At 32.9% G+C, this 24,950-nt stretch overlaps 1 protein-coding gene across 1 annotated transcript in view; it reads left to right on the top strand.

Moving 5' to 3' along the window:
- LOC145664203 (adipocyte plasma membrane-associated protein Hemomucin-like) overlaps positions 1 to 24,950 on the top strand; it is a 75,597-nt gene that overhangs the window by 37,891 nt on the left and 12,756 nt on the right. The window contains exon 7 of the mRNA XM_081730647.1: positions 20,335 to 20,608. Within this exon, the coding sequence (XP_081586773.1) occupies positions 20,335 to 20,608 (274 nt within the window). The remainder of the gene's footprint in view (positions 1 to 20,334; positions 20,609 to 24,950) is intronic.

The following is a 24,950-nucleotide window of genomic DNA, read 5'->3' as shown; positions in this document are numbered from 1 at the left end:
TTGAGAGCATAGAATTCTTAGGATTCGACTGCGCCATTTGTTAGCTTTCAAAAATGAAATGATGTTATTTCTAAGAGGATATTTGGCTTGAAAATACTTTATATTAAACTAACCTGAATCTAATGCACCAGTAATCAAAACACATACATTCACTATTATGTAATTCTGGAATCTTTATTTTTCTTTTAATTCGTAGCTTTATTATGTAATCTTTTAACAATAATCTCCTTTGAATCTTTGCAATTCATATAATTATTATATTCTTTCTATCTTTGTCCTTACATCATACATCCTACATCTTCGTTACATCTTGTTTATCTTAGTAACCACAGACTAACTACCATTCATTTAAGGCTACATCTGCATGTATAATCTTTCGTGACTTTTCCTGCCAACACAATCGACCCTAATGAATGTCATATTTTAGCGATTAGAAAACAGTTATATCAATACATTTTCATCTTAGACACAGAAGTCAAAAAACACCATAGTGCAATAAGCAGATACTTCAATAGCTATACTTTTCTTCAATTTTCCTTTTACTTTTAATTATTTTATTTTTTGTCCTCGCCGCTTTTGAATTTTCTGGTTTGCAACACTGATACTGCCCGAAGCCCGAATGAAGAAGGTGTGCCTTTCTCTGTGTCTTCTGTCTGTGTGTAGTGTGCTTCTATCCAGTGACGAGAAGGAACAGAGAAGTGAACCAGTGACACTGAACGAGAACAGAGGTCGGAAATACTACCAAGCTCATGAACGAAATGGGAGTATTTAGGGGCATTTATTTTCCCCGATTACTGCGCCATGTTATGCATCGACGGAAAAGTGTTGATGAAACTTTACATAGTTTGGGCCATAGAATCCAAATCTGCAATCAAAAATTGGGGTTTCCATTAGAAATTTCAAAATTGTTCCCACTCCAACCCCCAGGGGCTGGGTCTAGAGGGTCAAGTTTGGTTTCATCAGATAGATTTTTTAATATAACTAAACACGTGTTTTTTGATTTTTCGATCCGAAGTTAAGTTCTCGATTTATTCCACCGTGTCCAGACTTTTGATTCACTCTGTATATATATATAAATATATATATATATATATATATATATATATATATATATATATATATATATATATATATATATATACAGTGGTGGATCCAGGATATGATCAAGAGAGGGGCTAAACCATAGTTTACCGCTTTATCCAATAATGGACCGACATTTTATCCCTTCACCAATTTTATTATAAAATTAAGTCTTTTGTGTTCACAAAAGTTCTAACAACAAAGTGTCTCTTTAATGACCAAGGTATACAGGCTATAACGTTCTGTACAGGTAACTCCTTAGCTTCAAAGCAGCCTCCAGGGTTCTCAAGGATTCGGTTCTAGGAAACCTCCGCTCATAGCAGCCCTCACGAGTAGTTAGGGATGGTTACTTCTGGCGCATTTCCCCCCTCCTAATATTTTTGATCAGCGCAGAAGGAACCAACTAATTATACAAAGTTACACAGCACAAAGTATTCCCATAACTACAGTGTTAAAGTGAGATCGAATATGCTTTTATGACATTTACAATCATAAAAACTTACATTTAAAAACTTACATCTAAAATCTTACATCTAAAACTACAACTCTTCTAACTTATAATGACCCCATGGTAGGGTATTGATCCCATCCTTTAAAACACATCTCTTATCATCCACACAACTTAAAGCTAGCTTATTTACTTCTATACTGTACAAATCGTGCTTATAACTTCTAATCAAGTTCATCTTCTTATAATATTCTTTTTGGCTAATCAAACAGTCCTTATATTCGTTAAATGACAGTTCTTTATACACGACACTCTTCTTAACACCTTTAGCCTTCTTACAACACTTTTCTTTATCGAACTTACCTTTAAAGTCTTTATCTGTTAAATCTATTTGAGGTGCTTTTATACTGTACATCTTACTTCTTAAACCTACAAACTCTTCTATGATTGTACCTTTTATCTCATCCTTCATCTTACCAAGTATTTTCTTATTGATTTGTGGCATTTTATATTTGTTATCTTTAGGGTAATCACTCGTATCGAAGTAATCAATGTAGTTTTTCATGTCCTCGTACACATCTTCTGTTTGAATATGGTATATATAGCTATCAGTATCTGTATAACATACTTCTATTTTGTCTTGGTATTTTGGCTTCATCACATTATAATGGAAGTCGTACATTAAATATTTTGATAAATCTAGAATTGACATACCAACATAAATCGGTTTGTTAAATTGCACTTTAACCTTGTTCATGTGAACTGCTACTAAATTTTCCGTAAAAACTGTGGTACTCTTATAATTCGGTTTTGCAACAAGCTTCTCGTATTTTTTCTCATCACTTACAAGTTTGATATTAACTCTCTTTCTAATATTTTCCATAGTCTTTCCAAAAACTGAATTGTTCATGAGCTTATAGAAGTCTTTTTCAAAGTCATTTGTTGCTCTAGTTCTCATCTGCGTGTTTAAATCAATATATTTCTTTAACCAATCTGATTGTTCGAACTCTATTACTCGATGTATCTTGTTAAGTTTTAATCCAAGTGAAAGACATTGTTTTAGGTTTCGATAGTGAATTACATATTTTTCTTTGTCATATAGGGTTGTTAAGAGTTTTGATTGTTTTGAACCAGATGGACACATGTTTTGAGGTGCTAATGGGTAGTCTTTGTGATAGTCATGCAATTCTTTAGGATATTCAAGATCAACTTCTAATATGTAACCAGTATCAGAATCATCAGGTATATTTGTGAAATCTATTTCTCTTATCTCATCTTCACTTAACCATCTAAATCCCTTATACGGCATATATTGACTCATTGCCCACCCATACAAGTTATTGGCATCTAGATACATTAAGTAAGAATCTTCTTTATTCTTATTGTAATCTTCCATATACTTATTGTTTGCTTTCACATATCTTTTTGAGCATTGACTAATCCCACCTCTTATACCTTTTTCTACCATTAATACCATATCATAATCCCACAACAATTCTAATTTTATATTTGTCATCTTTAACATTGCGTCCCAAGCTAAACCTGGTGCTGTCATATACCAAGCTGGATCAAGATCATAAGCTTTAAGACATGTTTCTCTAAAGTTCTCAAACACATCTGCTAACAATAATACATCTGTTTTCAAATATAAGTCATGGTATTGTCCGAGATTCTTAATTTTAAATGTTTTCCACACTTTCTTTGCATGCTTATAATCCTCATCGCTTATATGTGTGTTGTTAAGCTTGTTGTAGAATGCTTCTTTTGGTGGTAATTTTCTTTCTCTAAACTTATCCCAATTGTTAACATAATCATATGGGTAAACACCTTTTCTTATTACAAGTTGAAACTGTTCTTGATTAGGATAAAAGTGTTGGGTATGTATCATTTGCTCAGGTTTCAAGTTCGATGACAATTTATCTAAGCTAGAAGCCATAAATCTAAATGAATCTACAAATTTCAATTTAATAGTTCCAACCTTTTTACTGAATGATATGTATCTTTCCTCGTTATTCGGTATTAGATCTATTTCTTCTTTATTACATCCAAGCTCTTTTATAAACAAGTGAGAGTCATATCCTGTCAAGTTATGTATGATCACTGGTACAAACTTTGGTACTTTAACTTTTAAATTGCAGTTATTACATAGAGGTGCTACAAACTCTCCTGTTATATGATCGTGATGTTTAACTTTGTGCTTTTCTGGTGTATATTTTACTTTACAGTAAGAGCAGGATTCGGATTGGTTGAACTCTTTTATCTGTTTACGTGTTAATGGCAGTTCATTATTTTGACTATATATGTTTGATATTTGTTTGGCTTCTTTCTTTAACATTCTTATGAACTTCTTAGCTGCATCTTTACCTCTATACACAACAGGATTGGTTTTACTTCCATCACTCTTTACTACATAATAACAAAATCCAGATGGTTTGTGTCGTTGATATTTTTTCGTATATGGCTCGTTATCCGGATAACATTCTTTACAACCCATAACTTTATGTAACAAACATTCAAAATCAGCATAAATCACAAATGGCATTTTCATTATGTATTGGTAGTTTTTAAATTCAACACATTTACCTTCTTCAGGCATTATTATTTTTAGTGGTTCATTTAACGAACAATCTTGCTCATGTTTATTTAAAGCGTTTTGAGAGTAAAAGTATAACAAACATCTATCACATAAATATTTTCGAGCTCTCTTTTTAGTTAACTGTGTACATACTAGTCTGCTTAAATCCTTAATCCAACAATAGTGTGTTTTAACTTGGTCTTCATTTTGTTCTTTTACATATAATAAATTGACATGATTTTCTTGCTTGTTTTGTGTGTGATGTAGTATATAGATTGAATAGTCTTTATCATATGCATAAACATTTATAGAAATATTAAGTAATTTTTCAGCTCTTGGAATATCGCATAGTTTTACAGGAAAATGAATATTTTTTAATTTTTCTTGTAAGTATTTGACAGCTTGCTTGTACTTGGAAGGTCGTTGTGGATCTTTATTAACTGGGTATAGTGCAGAACAAATTGAATATAAGAAACATTTTTCATCTTCATTCTTTACATTAATTACTGCCTTTTTGTTTTGAATTTGTTTAGGTAATTCTATGTATGTTGATCCTCTATATGGTGTATATTTGACGATTGCTAGTTGTAAAAAGTTAATGTTTATAAGAGCCCAGCCAGAACCTCTAGCTTGGAGCTCATCCATTCTTGTTCTTAACCTTTGTTTCATCTTAGTTATTTCTTCTTTCAAATTACTTGATCGATATATTTCTTGGTTTTCAGTGTTAAAATAGAAGTTTTGAGTTTCTTCACCTTTCTTATATGTACAACTTATATAAAGATTAGCTTTCAATGAACTATGTTTACTTAAGCTAATTTGTAATCTGTTTGATATACTTTAGATGTTGCAGTAATATATTGTTCAAGTGGATCTTGTGGTTTGTAATCTGTTGTAAATCTCCATGTTTCTAATCTTGATTTTAATGCAATGTTCTGCCGTTTTACATCGATTGGTTGTGATTCAACTTTGATTCTTGGTTCTTCAATTACTTCTTGTTTAAAGGGGAATATATCTCTAATCTGCCTTCTGCTTTGTTCATCGTCATGTTGTTTAAGAAGGTCTATCAGTTCTGCTTTTCTTAATCGGGAATATCTTCTGATTCCCTTCTCTTTACATTGTCGTCTTAACTCTACTACGGTAAATTTATTATAATTACTCATCTTATTTATTATATAGAAAATCTTCGTTAGTACTCTTCACCGGGTTATTTCAGTTCATTTTCATTTGTCCTAGTACAACGCTTAACATTGTACACTCCTGCCATTGTCTACATATTAAGCGTTGTATTAGAACACGGCTTTCATGGGATTAACCCATCAAAGTCACATATACACATTTAAAACTGAATCATTTTTGTAAGCTTACTCATCATCATCATCATCATCATCATAATCATAATCATCACTACCATATTTCTATTCATCATCACTACTCAAATCAGATGTTTTTTGTTGCATTACTAATAACTCTTTTTCCTTTAACAGTATTTGCTTCTCTAGTAGTGCTGCTAAAAGTTTAAGATCTTCATGAATGAGGTTAAGTCTATCATGTAATAAATCAAATTCTTTCTCCATATTTATTATATACAAAACCAACAAAAATAAAATAAATTTTAAAAATCAAAGAATAAAAACGAACATGACTACTGCTAAGGAAATATTATCTTACAAACCTGTATTTGATTGTGTATGTAAATATTTAGATATTGGTGGTTATAATGATGAATACAAAATAAATTTTAGCGTGTCCATAGATATGTTAGATCATTTGTTCAAGAAAGCCACTAAAGAAAACAACTCATTTCTTATACAAAACATTCTCTATGCAAACGTTATGGACTTATCTGATGAGATATTAGATTCACTAACTAATGAGCAATGGTTATCTATAGGTTATGATGATTATGAGGAGGAATATAACTATGATCACATTACAGAAGACTTCATACGCAAATATCAGGAGAAAGTTAATTTGATTGAAATATGTTTATGGAAAAATTTATCGCAAGAGTTTATAAGAGAATTAGCTGATAAAGTTGATTGGGAGATTATTTCAGGAAGCCAAGACTTATCAGAAGACTTTATAAGAGAATTTGCAGATAGAGTTGATTGGAAAGAAGTATCGTATCACCAAAAGCTATCTGAAGAATTTATTAGTGAGTTTATAGATAAAGTTTAATTTTGATGCTATATCTTATGGAAACAAACTCTCTGAGGCCTTTATACGAGAACATGCAGATAAAGTTTCTTGGAGGTGCTTATCTGAAACTCAACAATTATCAGAAAACCTTATAAGAGATTACGCTGACAAAGTAGATTGGGAAGCAATTTCATTGTTTCAAAATTTAACAGAAGGATTTATTGCAGAGTTCAAAGACAAAGTTCATTGGCATAACATCTCAATTTATCAACACCTCTCTGTAGACTTTATATATTTATTTAGACATTACTTAGATTGGAGAGTTATAATAAGAAAATATCATAATAATCCCGATTTAGGTAGTATATTGAATTTAGCATTCGGTGTTACAACAGATGGTTTGTTTAACGCTTGAAATTGTACTTTGATGGATTAAACCATAAAAGCAATAGCATATTTAGTTTTTCGTACTTAAATGTCTCTTAACTGAATAAACCTGTCAACAAGATCTATATCACTCAAATCTGTGTTCATATGCGAACCGTGCCAAGTTATCTTAACATCATAGCGTTCTTTAGCTCTGTTGTATAAGTTGATAGAGTTTGGATCGTCGACGTTAAGCACAATACTCATACTTGGATACTTAAGTTTGAGTTGTTTAATCATACTTTCGTAATTGCATGTTTGTACTCTTCCAACCCAATACTTATATCGTTCTATTCTTTCTTTTTGATCTCGTTCTTCTTCGTCATAGTAAAGGAGTATATTCTCAAGTTGTTCTTTAGTAAGGTTTTTCTTGATAACGAATAGCCTATGTATCTTTCCCGGATCTTCTGTATATGGTGCTGCAACTGTTTTAAGATAATCAACTTTGCTTTCTAGTTCTTGATTGTACAATCGTAATTGCTCCATTTGTTGTTCTATCTCTTCTACTCTTGATTGTAACTCTTCTTGGTCTTCTTGAATCTGCTTAAAGTCTTGTGTGAAGTAGTCTTCTATAATGTTACTACATTTATCATAAAAATCGAGCGACAACCATGAAGCTATTTCTAGAAGTATTCTTTTGTAAACATATGTTCCTGAAATTAATAAGTTACTTTTATTCGTACCTTTTGGTTCTATGTAATATGACGATTTTTGCCGGAGCACATCTGCTCCAGCTAATTTTTTATCATAATATTCAAGTAGTTTTGTACTTCTTACTAATCTTAGCCAATCTTTAAATGATTTTCCACCACTCTGACACAACTTGGTAGCATTGAAGTATCCTGTACTCTTATCTATAATCAACTTGAAATCACCGAAGATACCATACCAATAGTTATCTTTGATCTGTTCGTAGCAAATATCGTTTAAACTAGGAAAACTATCCATAGTACTCATATTTATTATATAGAAAATCTTTATTTTTAACTTCATTTTCGTTACCTGCTAATTTGACTTCATATGATGCCTGTTTGAAACCCTCGGAATTCCGATGATTAATCCCAGCCACTTCGAAGTTTGTTGTGTTGTTAATTTTTGATAATTTCCACAGCTTGAATACAAGCGCTGGAAATATATGCTATGAGGGGTAACGTTTCGTTACCCCCTTATCTCGTTCAAACTATCCTTTTATGGCATAATAACCATAAAAGACAAACATTTATATTTACACTACAACATTACTCTTATCTATCCAACTATTATGCGAATCATCAAACCCTAGCCATTTAACATATACTTTGTCACCTTTCTTTCTTAACACCTTTTCTACCAAGTATTCATCTTTATACCTCGTCTTTAATAGTTCTGGTTCGTAAAATCTACCTTGCACATCCTCTTCTTCTAAATCTTTAATTCTATATGTAGGCGGATTGGATGGAATAACTTCACTAATAACAAATACTTCTGTTGACCAATTAGGTGTATATCCTTTCTTAAATAACCCTTTCGACTTACTTATACGAACATGATCACCTAACTTGTATTTGGGCTTAACACGCTTATATTCTTTTTGATACACTTTCTCCAATATTGTTTGCTCATTCTTCTTATTAACTTCTATAGGTTTTAAACCAATTGTTCTATGAATTTGATGATTATACTCTTTAACTAGTGTTGGTAATATCTCTATCCATTTATAATTCCCTTGTGTTGTGAATCTTTTCCACATGTTCTGCTTAAGTGTTCGATTAAATCTCTCAACAACAGAAGCTTTCTTACCACTATAGGTTGAGTAGTGATTAATCTTATTTTCATCCATCAACTTCTTAAACTCTTTATTGTAAAACTCTTTACCTTGATCTGTTTGTAAGTTACTAGGTTTTCTCATTCTTAATATGGATTCGAATGCTTCTGTAACATTCTTCCCACTCTTATCTTTAACAGGAACAGCAAACGCATATTTCGAGAACACATCTATAATCGTTAGCAAATACTTATAACCTTTATTGATTTTGGAAACACCTTTTAACACTCCACTATCCATTTCTACAAGATCAGCCTGCCAAAGATCATCGATACCTTTTATAACTACACTTAATCTGTCAAAGTTTTTTCTAGATGGTTTGTGAATTTCTTCTATAATGTCTTCTCTAACACCTTTACCTTCTTCTAGTCAATCGGGCTTTTTAACGAATTGAGTTTTAGTAACACCACATACAGAACAAACACCTTTCTTTAGATATCTTCCATTCTTTGTTTGTTCAATTCTAATAGTATCTTTCTTCGTATCTGTTGCTTTCTTACACTTAACACAATACATCCTGTTTATTATATAGAAAATCAATAACTATCGCTGTTTAATATTATGCTATCAACATTCTCACCATCATCACTATCTTCGTCTTCTCTTTCTACATGCATAAGAAGCAATAGTAATTTACCATGTTTCAGACCAGAACCTTTAGATGGTCTAACTGCTAATTTATCATTTGTATTAAAGTGCAATGGAAAAGTTTCAACTAGAGAATCATTTAAATAGAGATCTATATAATACGTATTGTAAGATGACTCTATATGCATTAACTTACCTTTATAAAGAAATTTGTATGTGATAGATAGATTATGTATTAAAAAGAACGGAGTTTCAACATTTTCTGATATCAATCGACTATGAAGCTCTATAACATAACTCCGTTTGATGAAGTTAAGCTCTTCTTTCAACATAGCAATATCTTTTCTCACAACTGTATTATCTAACTCTGATGTCATTTTAACATTACCAAAGATATCCATATTTATTATATAGCAAACGTCTTTAGGAAAGCTCTCTTTCTATGTACATTACAACAAACAATAATTGTCCTTCTTCCATAGCAGAATTTTTATTTGGTTTAATCGTAATTATATCGTTCTTCTTAAAGTCAAAAGGTATCTCTTTAACCAAAGTATCACCCAAATATATATCTAGAAAGTATTTATCCAAACTTAAGTCCATGTGCATTATTTTCCCATTATAGAGAAATTTGTAACCGTTAGAGAGATTAAATATTCTAAAGATTGGCTCCTTAACGTATTTAACTTTTAATCGATATAGTAGAGGCATGGTTTCTTTCTGCATAACCAGTTTAGTAGTATCCATCCTAATCTTTTGAAAATCTTCTTTCTTGACGTATGTGTCTTGTAACGTTTCTAATGCATCTTCAAATCGTTTTCTATCGTTCTCTAATTGGGCTTCTATTGATCTAAGTTGACTTACGCTAACAACATCATTTAAATTCTCCAACAATTTTAATTTTTCTTCACTAATATCAACATCGCCTTTTCTATCTTTAACATTACCAAATATATCCATACTCATTTATTATACAGAAAATGCCCACCCCAGTTTTTCAAAACATTTCTTTAACATCTCTATTTGTCTAGGTGAGCGTTTAAAATCAATATCAACATGAACATCATGCTTTTTCAACAGATGGTACAATACACATTTCAAGTTAATAAACAATGCTCTTTCCGGATACAGCTCCCTAAAGACCACGTGTAAGTTTTCGAAGTCGTTTATAAGTGTTTCCTCCATATGTTGTAATTTTAATGGTTTTTGATCGGTAAGGTGATAGTGTATTAAATAGACATCGTCATAATATTTTGTGTATTTGTTTTTCTTTAGTACTTCTAGAACATCTTTTGTTGATATTAAATCTCTTGGTATATCTCAAAGTTCATCATTTAACATCTTGAGCACCTCTTCGGGGACAATTCTATCCTGTAAAGCTTGCAAACGAGATAGCTGTAACTTAAATCTTTTTATAGTATCATACCATGGTTTTCTTACGCAAGCAGCTTTCGTTTCTTCACAAGTACTGTAAACCCAACCACTCTCTACAGAACAAACATCGCAAATGTAACTACTCATACCTTTTGTTAATGACTTACTACCACAATAACTGCATTGTAATGGTCTAGAGCTATAATTCGACAACAAGTCCTTTAAGGTAATTATTGGGCGTAACTTTTCCAACTCTTCTTCCGTGTACAAAAATTTTGGTATTAACCTTTTCCATAGATCAATAACATTATATACGTTGTTTTTATCTTTTAAGTCTATCTCGCTAACATCCTGAAAATACTGATAAAAATTATATCTATCTAGTGCACCTAGTTCATCCTCATGCTTCTCAAAATAATCTAAAAATCTATTGTGTATAGCTTCCATATTTATCTTAAAGAGAAACTTTTATGGATGTAAACCATAAAAGCACTTAAACCTACCGGGGGCTACGCTAAAGCCCAGACTCATTGATGAAGATTGTATATGGATGTGTTTTTGGTAAGGGCGGTGAATTGCCGCCCTTAACTTCTGAAATTTTTTTCTTATCTTCTTCTGATGTTTTGTTTTGTGTCATGATGGTGTATTTTGCAATCGGAAAATCTTCCGTTCGGGAGTTTGTTTGTGTTTGTATAGCTGTATAAATATTGCATTGTCGTAAAGTCGACCGAGGAAAAAATTTACCAAACATCTTAATCATTCTCTTACTTCGTTTAATTTCTTGCCAATGTTTTAGTTCCTTTCCGCCATCTTTACAAAGTTTAGTTGCGTTCATGAACCCGTTGCGGTAGTCGTTGCTCTTAATCATGATAACGACAAAACTTTTATGGATACAAACCATAAAAGCACTTAATCATTTTTAATCATATACATAACGTCGCTAAAAGAATACCCTTGATTTAGAAGATTTAAAACCTCAACACAAAGATGACCACATATAACTGAGTTAAAGTCTTGTATTCGTTCGTCATTGTAAAGTAAGTTTTCGGTACCAAGATATTGTACCAGTTGTTTAGGAGGAACACCACCATAAGAATCGAACACGTACTTTATGTTGTTATCTTTCCAATAGCATATCCAATGAGTACCAATGTTTTCTGATTTATCGAGGTTAACTACACCACACTCAGGTACATGGGGTTTTTGTGGAAGTTCATCACTCATAAATACACCTCTAAATCGTTTTATCTTTAGTTCTTTAGCCAACCTCTCTATATCGAAGTTGGTCAATGGTTTTAGTTTTTTGACTTCTTTGGTTTACCTGCCCCCTGCTTTTCTTCCATAGCCATATTGTGTCTTTTTTGTTCTTCAAGTTCTTGTTTATTCTTCTTAGCATCAAGTACAGTTTTAGTAATCGCTGCTGCACCACCTGCTAATGAGCCAACTGCTCCTAAAGCTGCTAGAATGGCTGGAATTGTAAAGATAAAACCGCCAATATGCTCTTTCTTAATCTTTTTCATTTGTGCAGTAGTTAAAGTTAAATCCATTCCTTTACCTTCTTTAATTTTCTTAGATTTATCGTTAAGTTGTTTCTTTGTTAATACATGATCAATATTTAGATCCTTCAGTTCGTTATAAGGAACACTAAACATACAACCTTTAATGGAGCACATCTTCTCTATTTATCTAAGAGAAAATCTTGGTTTGCAAAAGTACAGTTGTTGCTCCACCAAAATCAATTAAGGAATCATTCTCATCTGTTATCCTTATCTCAAAGTTGTCAACCTTGTCTTTGGATATAGGGAAAAATAATGGATAAGTAGGCTCGTAAATAATACTATGTTTGAACTCAGCATCTGTTTTGAATGATGCTATGATCCCTGTTTCTCTATGTGTGTATTCTGTATCTTTAACAAACATGCCATCTGCTATATTACAGTGAACATTTATAGTATCAAACGGATGAAACTTTGGCAACTTACTTCCAATATGTGTTTTGTTCTTTTCTAAAACTTCAAAAACATTAAACCCGTGCCTATACTCCCAATTGTAACATCATTACTATCAGTTTCAATTTTAACTCTATTTCTTAAATGATCTTCTGATAATGTTATGTTGATGGATTGAGATTTTAAATATTCATTAAGACTGTTTAAGCTGTATTGCCCTTCTGGTATAAAAACTTGTCTATCACCATATGAGAAACTGTTTTTTGTTGTTGTTATGTTTGGAGTTAGATATGTACTGTAAAACCCAACTAGTCCTATGCTTAAGTAGTTGTTACTGTTGTCTAATTCGTAATGGAGTTTCTTCTTTAAAACAGAAGTATCACTCGTTAACTTGAATACCTTAGCCATTTATTATATAATAAATGAATGAGTTTGATTTACCTAGAGATATTCCAAGAGAGAAAGTAATCAAGTTAATAGAAGATGTCATTCAGAAGTTAGAATACAGTTTAAAGAAGAAAAAGAGAAAACTACGAATTGTTAAATATGCATACTACACTTTGATCGCGTTGTCGGTTATACTTTCTGCAACAACTGGGTTTATTAATATTTTTATACCTGTAACAATTTACTGGATATTAACAACGTCTCTTGCAACTGGAAGTGCTATTATAACAGGTTTGTCTTCTAAGCTAAACATAAGCAGAAGAAAAGATTAATATAAAACCATTGTCACTTGTATTAACTCATTTAAAGAACAGTTAGAGATGATAATAACACTAAATGGTGAAATGGATAGCGAATATATAAAAGATACGTTGCTTAAGATCAGAGAACAACTTAAAGATATAAGATCATAAAAAGTGCCCTGCTGTATTCGGAGGTCCACCTTTGTAAAGATGGCGGAAAGATTACAAGATGCGAAGGAAACAGTTGAAACGTTTACAAGACTTTCAGGCCCTTCACATGTGAATGGCCAAGGATTAGAGTTCTTTAACAAATCAAAAGGTACAAACAAGCTTGGGAGCTCCGATCGGTGCTACCAAAAATATACACGTTGAAGACCTGGAAACAAACCAAGGGGGTGTCCAGAATACGGACACCCTTCCAAATGAACAACCTCACACAACTTTCATCAACGAACCGGGTCTGTACTAGTACTATGAGCAGAAAATTAATCATCGGATTTTTAAAGGTGAGCAAAACGCTCACCCCCTGATTTTCTCTATAATAAATGAGTAAGAAAACTATTAATTGGGATGTAAAAGAGATGATAAAAGAAACAACAGCTAAGAAAAGAAATGGAGAACTTATACCTGATGATATTCGTTGTCTTATCGTAGGTTCGTCGGGGTCTGGTAAAACGTTTTTGCTATTTAACTTCTTATTACAGCCAGGTTGGTTAAACAATAATTACTTCTACATATATTCTAAAAGCATGAATTAGCCAAAGTATGAGCAGTTAAAAGATCGATTTGAAAAGGCAGAACTAAAGTTTAAGAAGCAAATAGCAACGTTCTTAAGCGGTAATGATTCTATTGTACCTATTGATGAATGTGAAAAATACTCTGTTGTTGTGTTTGATGATTATATTTTGGAGAATCAAGATACTGTTAGAAATTACTTTACAAGAGGTAGGCATAGACATTTAGACTGTTTCTATCTTGCACAAACATATTCAAAAGTACCTAAACAGCTTATAAGAGATAACGTCAACTTCCTATGCATATTCAGACAAGATGATACTAATCTTAAGCATGTGTATAATGAGTTTGTTGGGGAGATATGTCTTATGATAAATTTAAAGAGATGTGTTCAAAATGTTGGCAAGAAGATTATGGTTTCATAGTAATTGATATGACAAGGAAGGTAAACAATGGTAAGTATAGGAACAAGATAAAACACTTCTTAAACGTTTGACGTTTTGATGTTTGACGTTTTAACGTTGGACGTTCTTTGACGTTTATTGACGTTTTTTCACGTTTATTGACGTTCTCTGACAGTCATTGGCGTTTGTTCGTTTGCTATACAATAAATGGATGAGAAAGAAATTGATAAGAATATCAAGTTGAAGGAGTTCTTGATAAAGGGCTTCAAATCTTGGAAGCAAGAAAGAGCAGGTATATACGATAAATTTAAAACACAAGAGCAACCTGTAATTGATGCTATTCAAAACTTGGGAAGTGAGATCAAAGAAGTAGCAGAACAAAATAAAAATCTAATAACTGAACTTGTTCCAGTTGCACATAAGACGGTTTCAATAGATCCTAGTCTACTAGAAACACCTAAAAAGATAACTTATGATAGTTCTCCAAGTAGTAGTGATACGCCTATAACGGGAGAAATAAAACAAATGAGAAAACAAATTAAAGACAAAGTGGAAGGAGTAGAACCTTTAACAACAGCACAGTCATTTGGTAAGATTGCAACGAAATATTATAGTAAAAGAAATGATACTGTGTTTGGAATAAGAACTGTAGAAGAAGATGGAAAAATAATAAACAAGATAGGAAATTTGGAAGTTAAAGTGAATGGCGATGATTTGATAATTAATGGTAAAACTTATAAAGGAACAGAAGGTCTATGGGAATTGTTAACGACGAATACTAATAAAACCATTGAAGATTATGATGATGATGATTTTGAACAGTACAAGGAAATAATAATAGACTCAGATGCTGCCTTCCAAAAATATAATCGAGATAAAAAGGTAGCATCTAGTAGAGGTTCAAAGTACATTAATATTATCAAGCCTATTTGGGATAATTATATTAAACCAACTTTACCTCCAACTCCTAAAAAGAACACGACACCTAAAAGGACTGGTGAAGGAATTAAACAATATACCGAGATACCTAAAGAATATGTATGGATGGATGACGTGAGAAAGCTTATAGATAGGCTAATTGTTATAGATGGAGAAGAAAGGGCTGGTAATCATAACTTTTACAATGAGAAAGTAGGTATAGTGAGTATGATTAATAATAAGCTTTCACAATTTATTCCTAATGATCCAAAAGGCATAGGTTATTTGATTAAGATCTTAAATACATTACCACCACGATTCTGGAATGATGAGAAGCTTGGGAAAGGGTTAGTAAATGATTTGATTAATAAACTCCCATTTGAATTACATATTCCAGGTTTTAGATTTTGCGGGCCTGGGACTAAGCTTCAAGAAAGGTTAGAGAGAGGTGATGAAGGTATTAATCCATTAGATGAGGCTTGTAAAGAACACGATATATACTACAGAGACAATAAAGATACAGAGTCGAGACATATTGCAGATAAGGAACTAGAAACTAAAGCATGGAAAAGAGCATTTAGTAGTGATGCACCAATTGGTGAACGATTAGCTGCTTTTGGGGTTGGTACTGCTATGAATGCTAAGGTTAAGTTGGGATAGGGATTATAAGTTTTTGATTGTTATTATGTATGAGTCTTTTATGGGTATATCCCATCAAAGCGTTGTTTCAAGATTTTCTTTATAATAAATGGATAGTGTTGAAAGTTACGAGTTACAGAGTTTTAAAGCTAACACAAGAACATTTAATAATTTGAATGAAGCTAACAAAGATATTGAGTTCGATTTCGACGTGGGTGATGGGTTCGTACATCCACACAAAGCAGATTGTCATATGATTTTTGAAGTTGTTGGTGCATCAGTTGGAGGAACATTTGGCGCAAATGATACTATAAAACTTGTAGATAACTTCTTCCCATTCTTCTTTTCTCAAATTGAAGTTAGAAAGCATGGAGTTGTTGTAGATAAGATTGAGCTACCTGGAATAACATCTACAGCTGTCGGAACATTAAAGATTTTCAAGCCAGAAGTTGAATATCTAAAACAAGCAGGATTTGAAACAGATGATAAACTTGGTCTAAGAAAGGACTTTAGTGTTTTGTATCCATTAAGATTAATTCCAGGCTTTTTAAGTGATTATAAAGAGGTTATGTGGAAAGGTGGATTGAGAATAACATTTACAAAAGCTAACAACAATAACGATGTCTTGTACAAATGGACTGGATCCGGAGCAGCTCCTCATGATGGAAAAATAACAATAAAAAGTATAGAGATAAGAATGCCTATTGTTGAATACGAATCTAATTATGAAAACAAGTTAAAGTTGAATATTCTTAAAGAACCAAAAATCATGTTTTCATTCCATACTTATCAATGTGTTCAAAAGACTGTTACAGGTTCTTTCTTGGAGTTTGATGTTACTACTCAATTTAATTCTAGACAATTTGATATGCCTGATTTCGTAGTTGTAATGTTCCAAACTGATAGAAGTGGTAAACAAACAGCAGATGCAAGTAAGTTTGATCATTGTAAGGTAAAGAATATCTATCTTAAGAATGGGAGGAATGAGGTATTTCCAAAAGAATCAAGAAACTTAGATATTGCTAACAAGGATTACTTTAAGATGTACGAAGATTATACTGCATTTAAGAGAATAACATGTGGCAACACCGAAATGTACTATGACCCTAAAGAGTTTATAGATAACAGGCCAATGTATGTGATTAATTGTAGTAAGAGGAAGAATGTATCGGTAAATGAGAGAACAAACATAAAGATTGTTGTAGACTTTGCAGAAGCTGTGGCTGGTGATACTATATGTTATGTGATTTTAATTGGGCGAAAGAACTTTACATATGATCCCAAGAATGAAAAAGTAGTAGAAGAGTTTTAGTTAGTTAGCAAAATATCAACGGGCATAAGGGTATCGAAAAGATACCCTCAAACTGTTTTCATTAACGATTGTTTTATGGAAGTTTTTCCATCAAACGAAATTGATAAAAAAATGATTAAATATTTTTTGGTGAAGATAAAAATTGAAGAGTGACCGTTGATTTTCTATATAATAAATACGATGGCAAAACACGTTGATTTTTTAAACAAGCTTGGAAGTCTTGAACAAAAAGAGGTTATTGGGTTAAGAGAATTAGAATTAAATACAGAATATAAGATTGTGAAAATGGAAAAGATTAAAACTAAGTTTGGGAAGAGCATATTAGCTGAGTGTGAGAAGTTCAAGGTTTTTCTTCCACCTAGATTTACAAAACACTTAACAGATAAAATGATTGATGAGATCGCTAAAGATGGAATAAAAATCAAATACACTGGTCTAAAAGGTAACTATCCAACTGTTGAGTTCTGTATGTAAATCCAAAAAATAAACGAAAATGAACAAAAATATGTAGTCAGAACCAAAAAATGGAGTGTTTAAAAATGGATCCTCAAAAAAAGTTCATTCTTACTAATAACTTTAATGTAATTGTAAAAAATGTGCAAACCGAAGTTCAAGTAGTTTTTGATATTAACGGCTGTCTATTCAGCTTGAATTACGATCAGTGGACAGAGTTTAAGAAGTCATTGTTTCCTATTGAGAACGAGGTTAACAGAAGATTCCATTATCAGTATCCGAACTTGTAATTTTAAGTATGTTCTAAGTGTTTTATGGTGATAAAGCCATAAAACTAAGACCTTTGAATATACACAATGCATAAGGAGAAGCAGTACTTTTGAGTGTCATTCGAATTTTAAATATCCATACATAAATAAGAGATTTATTTGAGTTTTTTGTAATTATATCCTTAGAGTTATGCAACTTATAAGACATTCGATAGATAGAAAATTTATTTGTCTATTGATTACCGTTTGAATTTTGAAAATCGGTTAATAAACAACGAAGATATAACAAATTCGAAATAGTATCCTTAGAGGTATGCAACCCACAATACATTCAGAAGATGGCAAATTTATTTCTCTGTCGAATGTCGTTTGAATTTTGAAAATCGGTTAATATTCGGTGAAGTTACAGCGAATTTTTAAAAAAAAAAATCAAAATTTTCGGGAATTTTTTGACGCTTTATTTTTGAGTTTTCGGAAAAATGTTATTCTTTAAAAAAGTCTTAGAATTTTGTGAAGATTATGCTAGTATTTTCTATTTTTCAAATATCTGAATTTTTATTTTTGCAGTGTATACCAACTCATATTTTTTTTCAGAAATTTGCCAACTTTTTAATTTGATGAGTTAGCACATTATAACTATGGGGACGTAAGACTACCCTATTAAAAATATTTTGGATAAACACTATAATATTGGGCAAGTGAGTTGGCAACACTGACATTTTTTTCTTTTTTTGAACATTGATGTTTTATTTATATTTGCTAGCTAGGTGGACATTCTAAGAAGTTACTCAGTTACTCAGTAGATAGTGCTGTATATCACTTAGTTTATCAATTTGCTAATAGATGGCGTTGCTTGTAGAAGTATTTGTTCATATATAAGGCCCGATTTTCACTTGATTTCTTGAGCGTAGTGTTAGCCGAGCTGGCTCGCTTGCAGTCTGGCCAGCTGTAAGTAGTTATCGGCGTGGACGTCGCAGGTTCGAGTCGCCTCCAAGCCAGAAGAAGGATTTTCACTCTCTCATCTATAAGCAGCAAATCAGATTGAGTTGACGTGAATGGAGACTAGCGCTAGTCGGGAAAAGAAAACGGAGGCACAAGAGAAGCAGCAACAGAAAGAAAACGGAGGCACAAGAGAAGCAGCAGCAGAAAGAGAAACAAACAGAAAAAGGAGCCTGAGAGGCAGCCAAAAGCAAACCAAACAAACAAATAAGAGAAAGGCGTAAGTCCTCTCAGGTCCACCTGTGCACAGGTTTTGCTGCTTTTTACTTTGAAAATTTATTTAAAATGTCATAAAAGCCTATGCGACATACTAACCTTTATCTTCTTATAATTCAGCTATTTCTGAACCGATTTCGATCAAACAAAAACTATTTTTTCAATCAAAGACAGCCCTATAAGTTATAAGTTTTAGATGTAAGTTTTTATGATTTTAAATGTCATAAAAGCATATTCGATCTCACTTTAACACTGTAGTTATGGGAATACTTTGTGCTGTGTAACTTTGTATAATTAGTTGGTTCCTTCTGCGCTGATCAAAAATATTAGGAGGGGGGGGGGAAATGCGCCAGAAGTAACCATCTCTAACTACTCTCACGAGGTATGGTATTTAAGGTGATCTCCTTAGCTTAGTAGCAGCCTCCAGGGATTAGTTGTTAGGATGACCCCTTCGCTTCATAGCAGCCTCCAGAGTTTAGGATAGATTACGATCAGTTGGTTGACTAATGCCGGGTCCCTCGGTGGTCGGGCTTTTATCTGTCCTCTTCGGGTCCTTCCGTGAGGTCCGTCTTCTTTCGGCTTTCCTCGGTGTCTTTCGTGTCGGCTTCTCGTCTGCTACGCTGTTTACAATCAATAACATGTGTTGTGTTGACGTGTGCTTTTGTCGTGATGTGGGGATCCTTACAATATACATGAGCGTCAACGGGGGGGCTATAGCCCCCCTTGGATCCGCGCTTTTATATATATATATATTGATGGGTTGAGCGCCAAAGGGATGTAAGTACTGTTTTAGTACTTTTGAGAAAATCGAGTTCAAAAATGTGGTGCTTTGTATTTTCACAATATTTTCTAATGTGTTGCCCTCTGAAAACTATATTTATGTTACAATTCAAGTTTCGTTCTGTTACAACAAACTTCAATCCATGATAGATGTCCTCATTAGCATTAACTCAGAATATGGAAATTCGACAGTTACGCCCCTTTGGCTCTTAACCATCGTGCTCTTTAGTTGCACTCATAGCAAGCATGGTTTATATAGGTTTGCATGAAGAGCTTCAAAGCAGTTGAAAATGTTTGGCTATAAGGTCCACGTATATACTTAAGAGTGCGTATTACCAAACTTCACATATCACTTCCGGAAGTCAAGCATATTACTGCAATTTTTCGGGTTTTTGACAGACAATTTGTCGTATATATTACTTACATATTTATTGCGTAATTTATCTCGTTCATTGATAAAGGAATCTTTTTGTTAATTTATAAAATGTGTGGTAAACTTTTGTGGCAGCTGTTTATATTGTAAATTAATTATTGCAGGTATTACCTTAAAGGCAGTAAAAAGGGTACCTGGGATGTATTTGTCGATGGTCTTCCAGGACTTCCTGATAATTTGAGTTCAAATGGCCGTGGTGGCTATTATGTGGCCTTAGTTTCGCCTCGTTACGTTGATAAACCATCTATAGTTGACGTAATAACACCATATCCCTTAATAAGGAAGTTCCTTGCTAGATTGCTGTACATTCTTAAATTCCCATTCCAGACAATCCAATCAGTGTACCCCAACTATATCACCAAACGGGCAGATCACTGGGTAAGTAATAAAGTTTTCTTACATAGCTGGTTTATTCTAGAAGCTAATAACATTATTTATATATGTAGTTTTGTCCTTTAGCCTTTGTTTTATTAGTTGCAACAGTCGCAACTGCCCTTAACCGTATTTCCAACCTCTTCACATTCCTTGTATCGCATTTGTGTTTTTATCCTTAGTGTCTTTAGGTGTTTTGTGAGTCAATATATATATGGCTGCTTGTTTTCGTGTCTAAATTAGCTGGAAATATTTCCAGCAATATACCATATATTCTGTAGGTTGTGGTAAAATGTATTGACAATTAGTTCATTTCGAAACGTTCAAGCGATATATCCGTGCATTGGAGACATATGCTGGTATTTGAGCTCAAATGTTATATTCCACGGTTCGTCCCTTTAGGCTAAGAATTATGATAATATATAAATGTTGAAAAACAATCCATAACTCCCATACGTGAATGGGATTCGAAACACGATCCAGATCTTTCACCAACGTTTCTGTTCTACGGACTACAATGCTCTTGCCCTCTTCGGTATTATATGTTAATACCAATATACTTTATTTTTTACTTTTCTGGGATCAGTAATCTTTCGATTGGTTGACGCAGCTTTCTGCTTTCCCTATTCTGACTCAGATTTTTCGTTTCCATATATTTTACCTTCTGCAATTCTCTATTATTTGGTCCATATATTTAATCACGGCCTTTCTCTAGGTATTTTTTCTTTGCTATTTCCTTCATTTCTCCATGTCTCACAATATGTCCAATCTTCCTATCTCTTCTTCAGTATATACTCCTATTTCTTCGCCTTTGATACCTTAACGACACACCTAATTTTCAGCACCATTCTATAGCAATACATTTTGAAGGCTTCCGTTTTATTTTTTCGCTTTTTTCATAGAGTCCATGACTCATATCCATACAACGCGACGCTCCACATGCATATACTTTCATCAGCCATTTCTTAAGCTCTATGCCGATTTTCCGATTAGAAGCTTTTTTCATCTTCGAATGCCATCTTCGCTTAAATTATTCTGAATTCCACATCTTGTTTACACCTATTATCATTTGTTATTTTACTTCGTAACAAAATTCCTTAGCTTTTCCGTCAGGTGGTCTATTTTGATCTTAATTTTTGTATTTGTTTTCTTTCGCGTGTCATTATTTTTTTCTCTTGTTGATCTTCATATTGAATTTGTTACTAAGCATCTGTTACATTCCGTTTAGACCTGATTGTAAGTTTTTCTCACTCTTTGCCAAGAGCGCAATATCACCCACAAATCCAAAATTTGTATTTTCTGTCCATGAACAATTATTCCTAGACTGTAGTAGTATTAAGAAAAATTACGTTACATTCGTATATTATTTTATATTTTATATTCATATTAATAGAATAAAATACATATTGTTTCGTTTAATAATTGAAGGCTTTCAAGAATATTTTATTGAATAAATAGAGTTAATAAATGTCATTCCTGGTAGAAAAGTGAAAGATACTTCTTTATGTAATTGCCAAACTCTAAAATTCTCAACTATTGTGTTTAATATGAAGTTCAGTATTATTATTATTATTATTATTATTATTATTATTATTATTATTATTATTATTATTATTATTATTATTATTATTATTATTCAGTCTAACACGGGATATACTTGAACCTGAACCTATAAAGTGGAGGTGATGTGTATACAGGGTTATTCAAAAAGAAAGAACAAATTTCAAACATTTATTTCTTCCAAACAAAAGATAGAAACATGATTCGAATGTTACTTGATTAAGAAAAGTTTACAATTTATTGTTTGTAATTATGGTGTGCATTCAATATGAGAACCGTGTGTTACACGACAAATGTCAAAACGGTGGCTCATTTCTTGCCACACAAATCAGCTGGTCTCTAGTTATCGAATTCACAGTTTGTATGGCTTCATGTGCAGATGATGTTTTATAACTCGCCATACCGTTGGTTGAGGAATGTTAAGTTTTTTGCTTGCTCGTGATGTGGATTTCTTTGGGCTCCTTTCGTTGTGTACGAATACGCTCGACATTCTCGTTCGATGTGCGTGGACGTCCGTGCTTTTCCCTTTGCAGATGCAACCATCTTCTACGATTTTTCGTTGCCACTTGTAAATTTGCTTATGATGCGGCGGTTGTTTATTAAATTGACGGCGAAATGCTCGCTGAACTGCAACAATGGACTCAAGTTTTGCCAATTGTAGCACACAAAAAGACTTCTCCTGTGGTGACGCCGCCATTTCACTACAGAGAAACAACAACAAACAACAGCGCCAATGCGGCCGTGATTGGAATTTCTATCCTGGCTGTTTAAATTGTAAACTTTTCTTAATCAAGTAACGTTCGAATCATGTTTCTATCTTTTGTAGTTCGGAAGAAATAAATGTTTGAAATCTGTTCTTTCTTTTTGAATAACCCTGTATTTCCTAAAAGCTTGGGTCAAGGTAAGATCAAAACCGGTTACCAAAATTGGGGAGGTCTGAAGCATTTCGCTTGAGGGCAGCACGTTACTCATTTTTATTAACATCTTTAAGCGTTTTAAAGTCAGTTGCAACCCCGAAAAATCTGAAACTGAGAGACAGATATGAAAACAGGAAAACATGTCTCTCATTATTTCAAAAGTATAACGTATCAAAGTAAAATAAATTGTCCCAGACGAGGTCCAACTCAAAATTTTTAAATGGAAAGGGGGATCAACTTGCACATCGTATGAAAGTTGGTGTTAAATAAAAGAAGAAAAATCAAGTCGCGACTCTACGATAAGCCTGTGCAAAATTGTGGTGAGTCAAAATATCAACACAATCTTCATTGCAAAGTCTGTGGCCACTCGTATGTATTTGAAACGGTGGAATAGGTGTAGAAACAAAACCACGGATATGTCATTATTTCAAAAGTATAATGATTCAAAGTTTAAAAAAAAAATGTTCCAGGGTCCCAGACGGGGTCAAACTCAAAATGTTGAAATAGGAAGGGGTTCAAATTGAGTATCGTATGAAAGCTTATGTTAAGTGAAAGAAGAGGAAACAAGTGTCGACTCTTGATGAAAAAGTCTATTGCCACTCCTGTTAATCTGAAACGGTGAGACAGGTGTAAAAACAAAACAAAAGAAAGAAAAAAATCCTAGAATGTATCAAAGGAAAAAAGAAATATCCCAGTTTCAACTACAGGATCCCAGACGGGGTCCAACTTAAAAGTTTCAAGTGCTAATGGGGGTAAATAAGCACATCATGTGAATTCTCGTGTTAAATGATACAGAATTGAACATTGGCCAAGTCTCGACTGTCGATAAGCATTGCAAAATGGCACGAGTCATTTCCTTTGATACATTCAAGTTTTTGTCTTGTTTTGTGTTGTTTTTGCACCTGTCTCACCGCTTCAGATTAATAGGAGTGACTATAGACTTTTTCATGAAGAGTCGAGTTTGTAGAAAACTTCCAAGATCTTGGTACATTTCTTTTAAAAACTATTGAAAACTGTGAAATTCGGTGAAAGCTTGTTTTTGAGTATGACAGCGATCAGTCCGATCTTCCTATCTATTCCCTGATGATTATTCTTAGTATCTCAAAATTGAACGTGAACTATAAGTAATAATAATAAATAGTAATTTGTGTATATGTGTTTCGAGATACGGCTTATAAGTACGTGTGTTCTTTCAAGTGTAACACTGGCAAAAACATAACTACAGGTGTATCACACACACACACACACACACACACATATATATATATATATATATATATATATATATATATATATATATATATATATATATATATATATATATATATATATATATATAAAATTACATCCAAGAAGAATCTATAGAAGGATCCAAGAATCCTCCCTCAATTTCACACTGGATAAAGTCGCACTTGTCCAATGAGGTGAAGATGACATCAAATCTTGGTCGCAGATTCAGAATTTGGTGTGTCATTTTATTCGCTGCAAGTATGAGAAGTGCTATTTTATCTAGTGTACCAATTACTAAAATCCAGTGTACGAATTACTAGAAGATAATGAAAGCAGTCACGCATGGTAAGCTTTGGTTCACATGGACTGGCAGAATCCTTACAAGAGAGCACGTAACGTCGTAAGCAGTCTAAGCATTCTGTCTGCAATAAATCGCAGAAATCTTAACGCTGAATTTAAAAAGTTTTACGTGTAATGTCTAGTCAACATGCTTGATCCTCACCCTGTACCAGTAGCGCGCTTAGAACTGCAAGTAGTAAAGAAACGCAGGAAAAATAGAAAGTATTAGGTATAAGAAAAGTTCAGTGATAAGAACCAATAAACTACTCTATTTTAGGGGCACATCTTGAACCCTCTCTATT

This window comes from Thermobia domestica, chromosome 11, assembly GCF_964235325.1.
Source record: "Thermobia domestica chromosome 11, izTheDome1.hap1.1, whole genome shotgun sequence".
Taxonomy (NCBI): domain Eukaryota; kingdom Metazoa; phylum Arthropoda; class Insecta; order Zygentoma; family Lepismatidae; genus Thermobia; species Thermobia domestica.
Note: the sequence above shows the minus strand (reverse complement) of the source record. Positions and strands in the feature narration are given on the sequence as shown.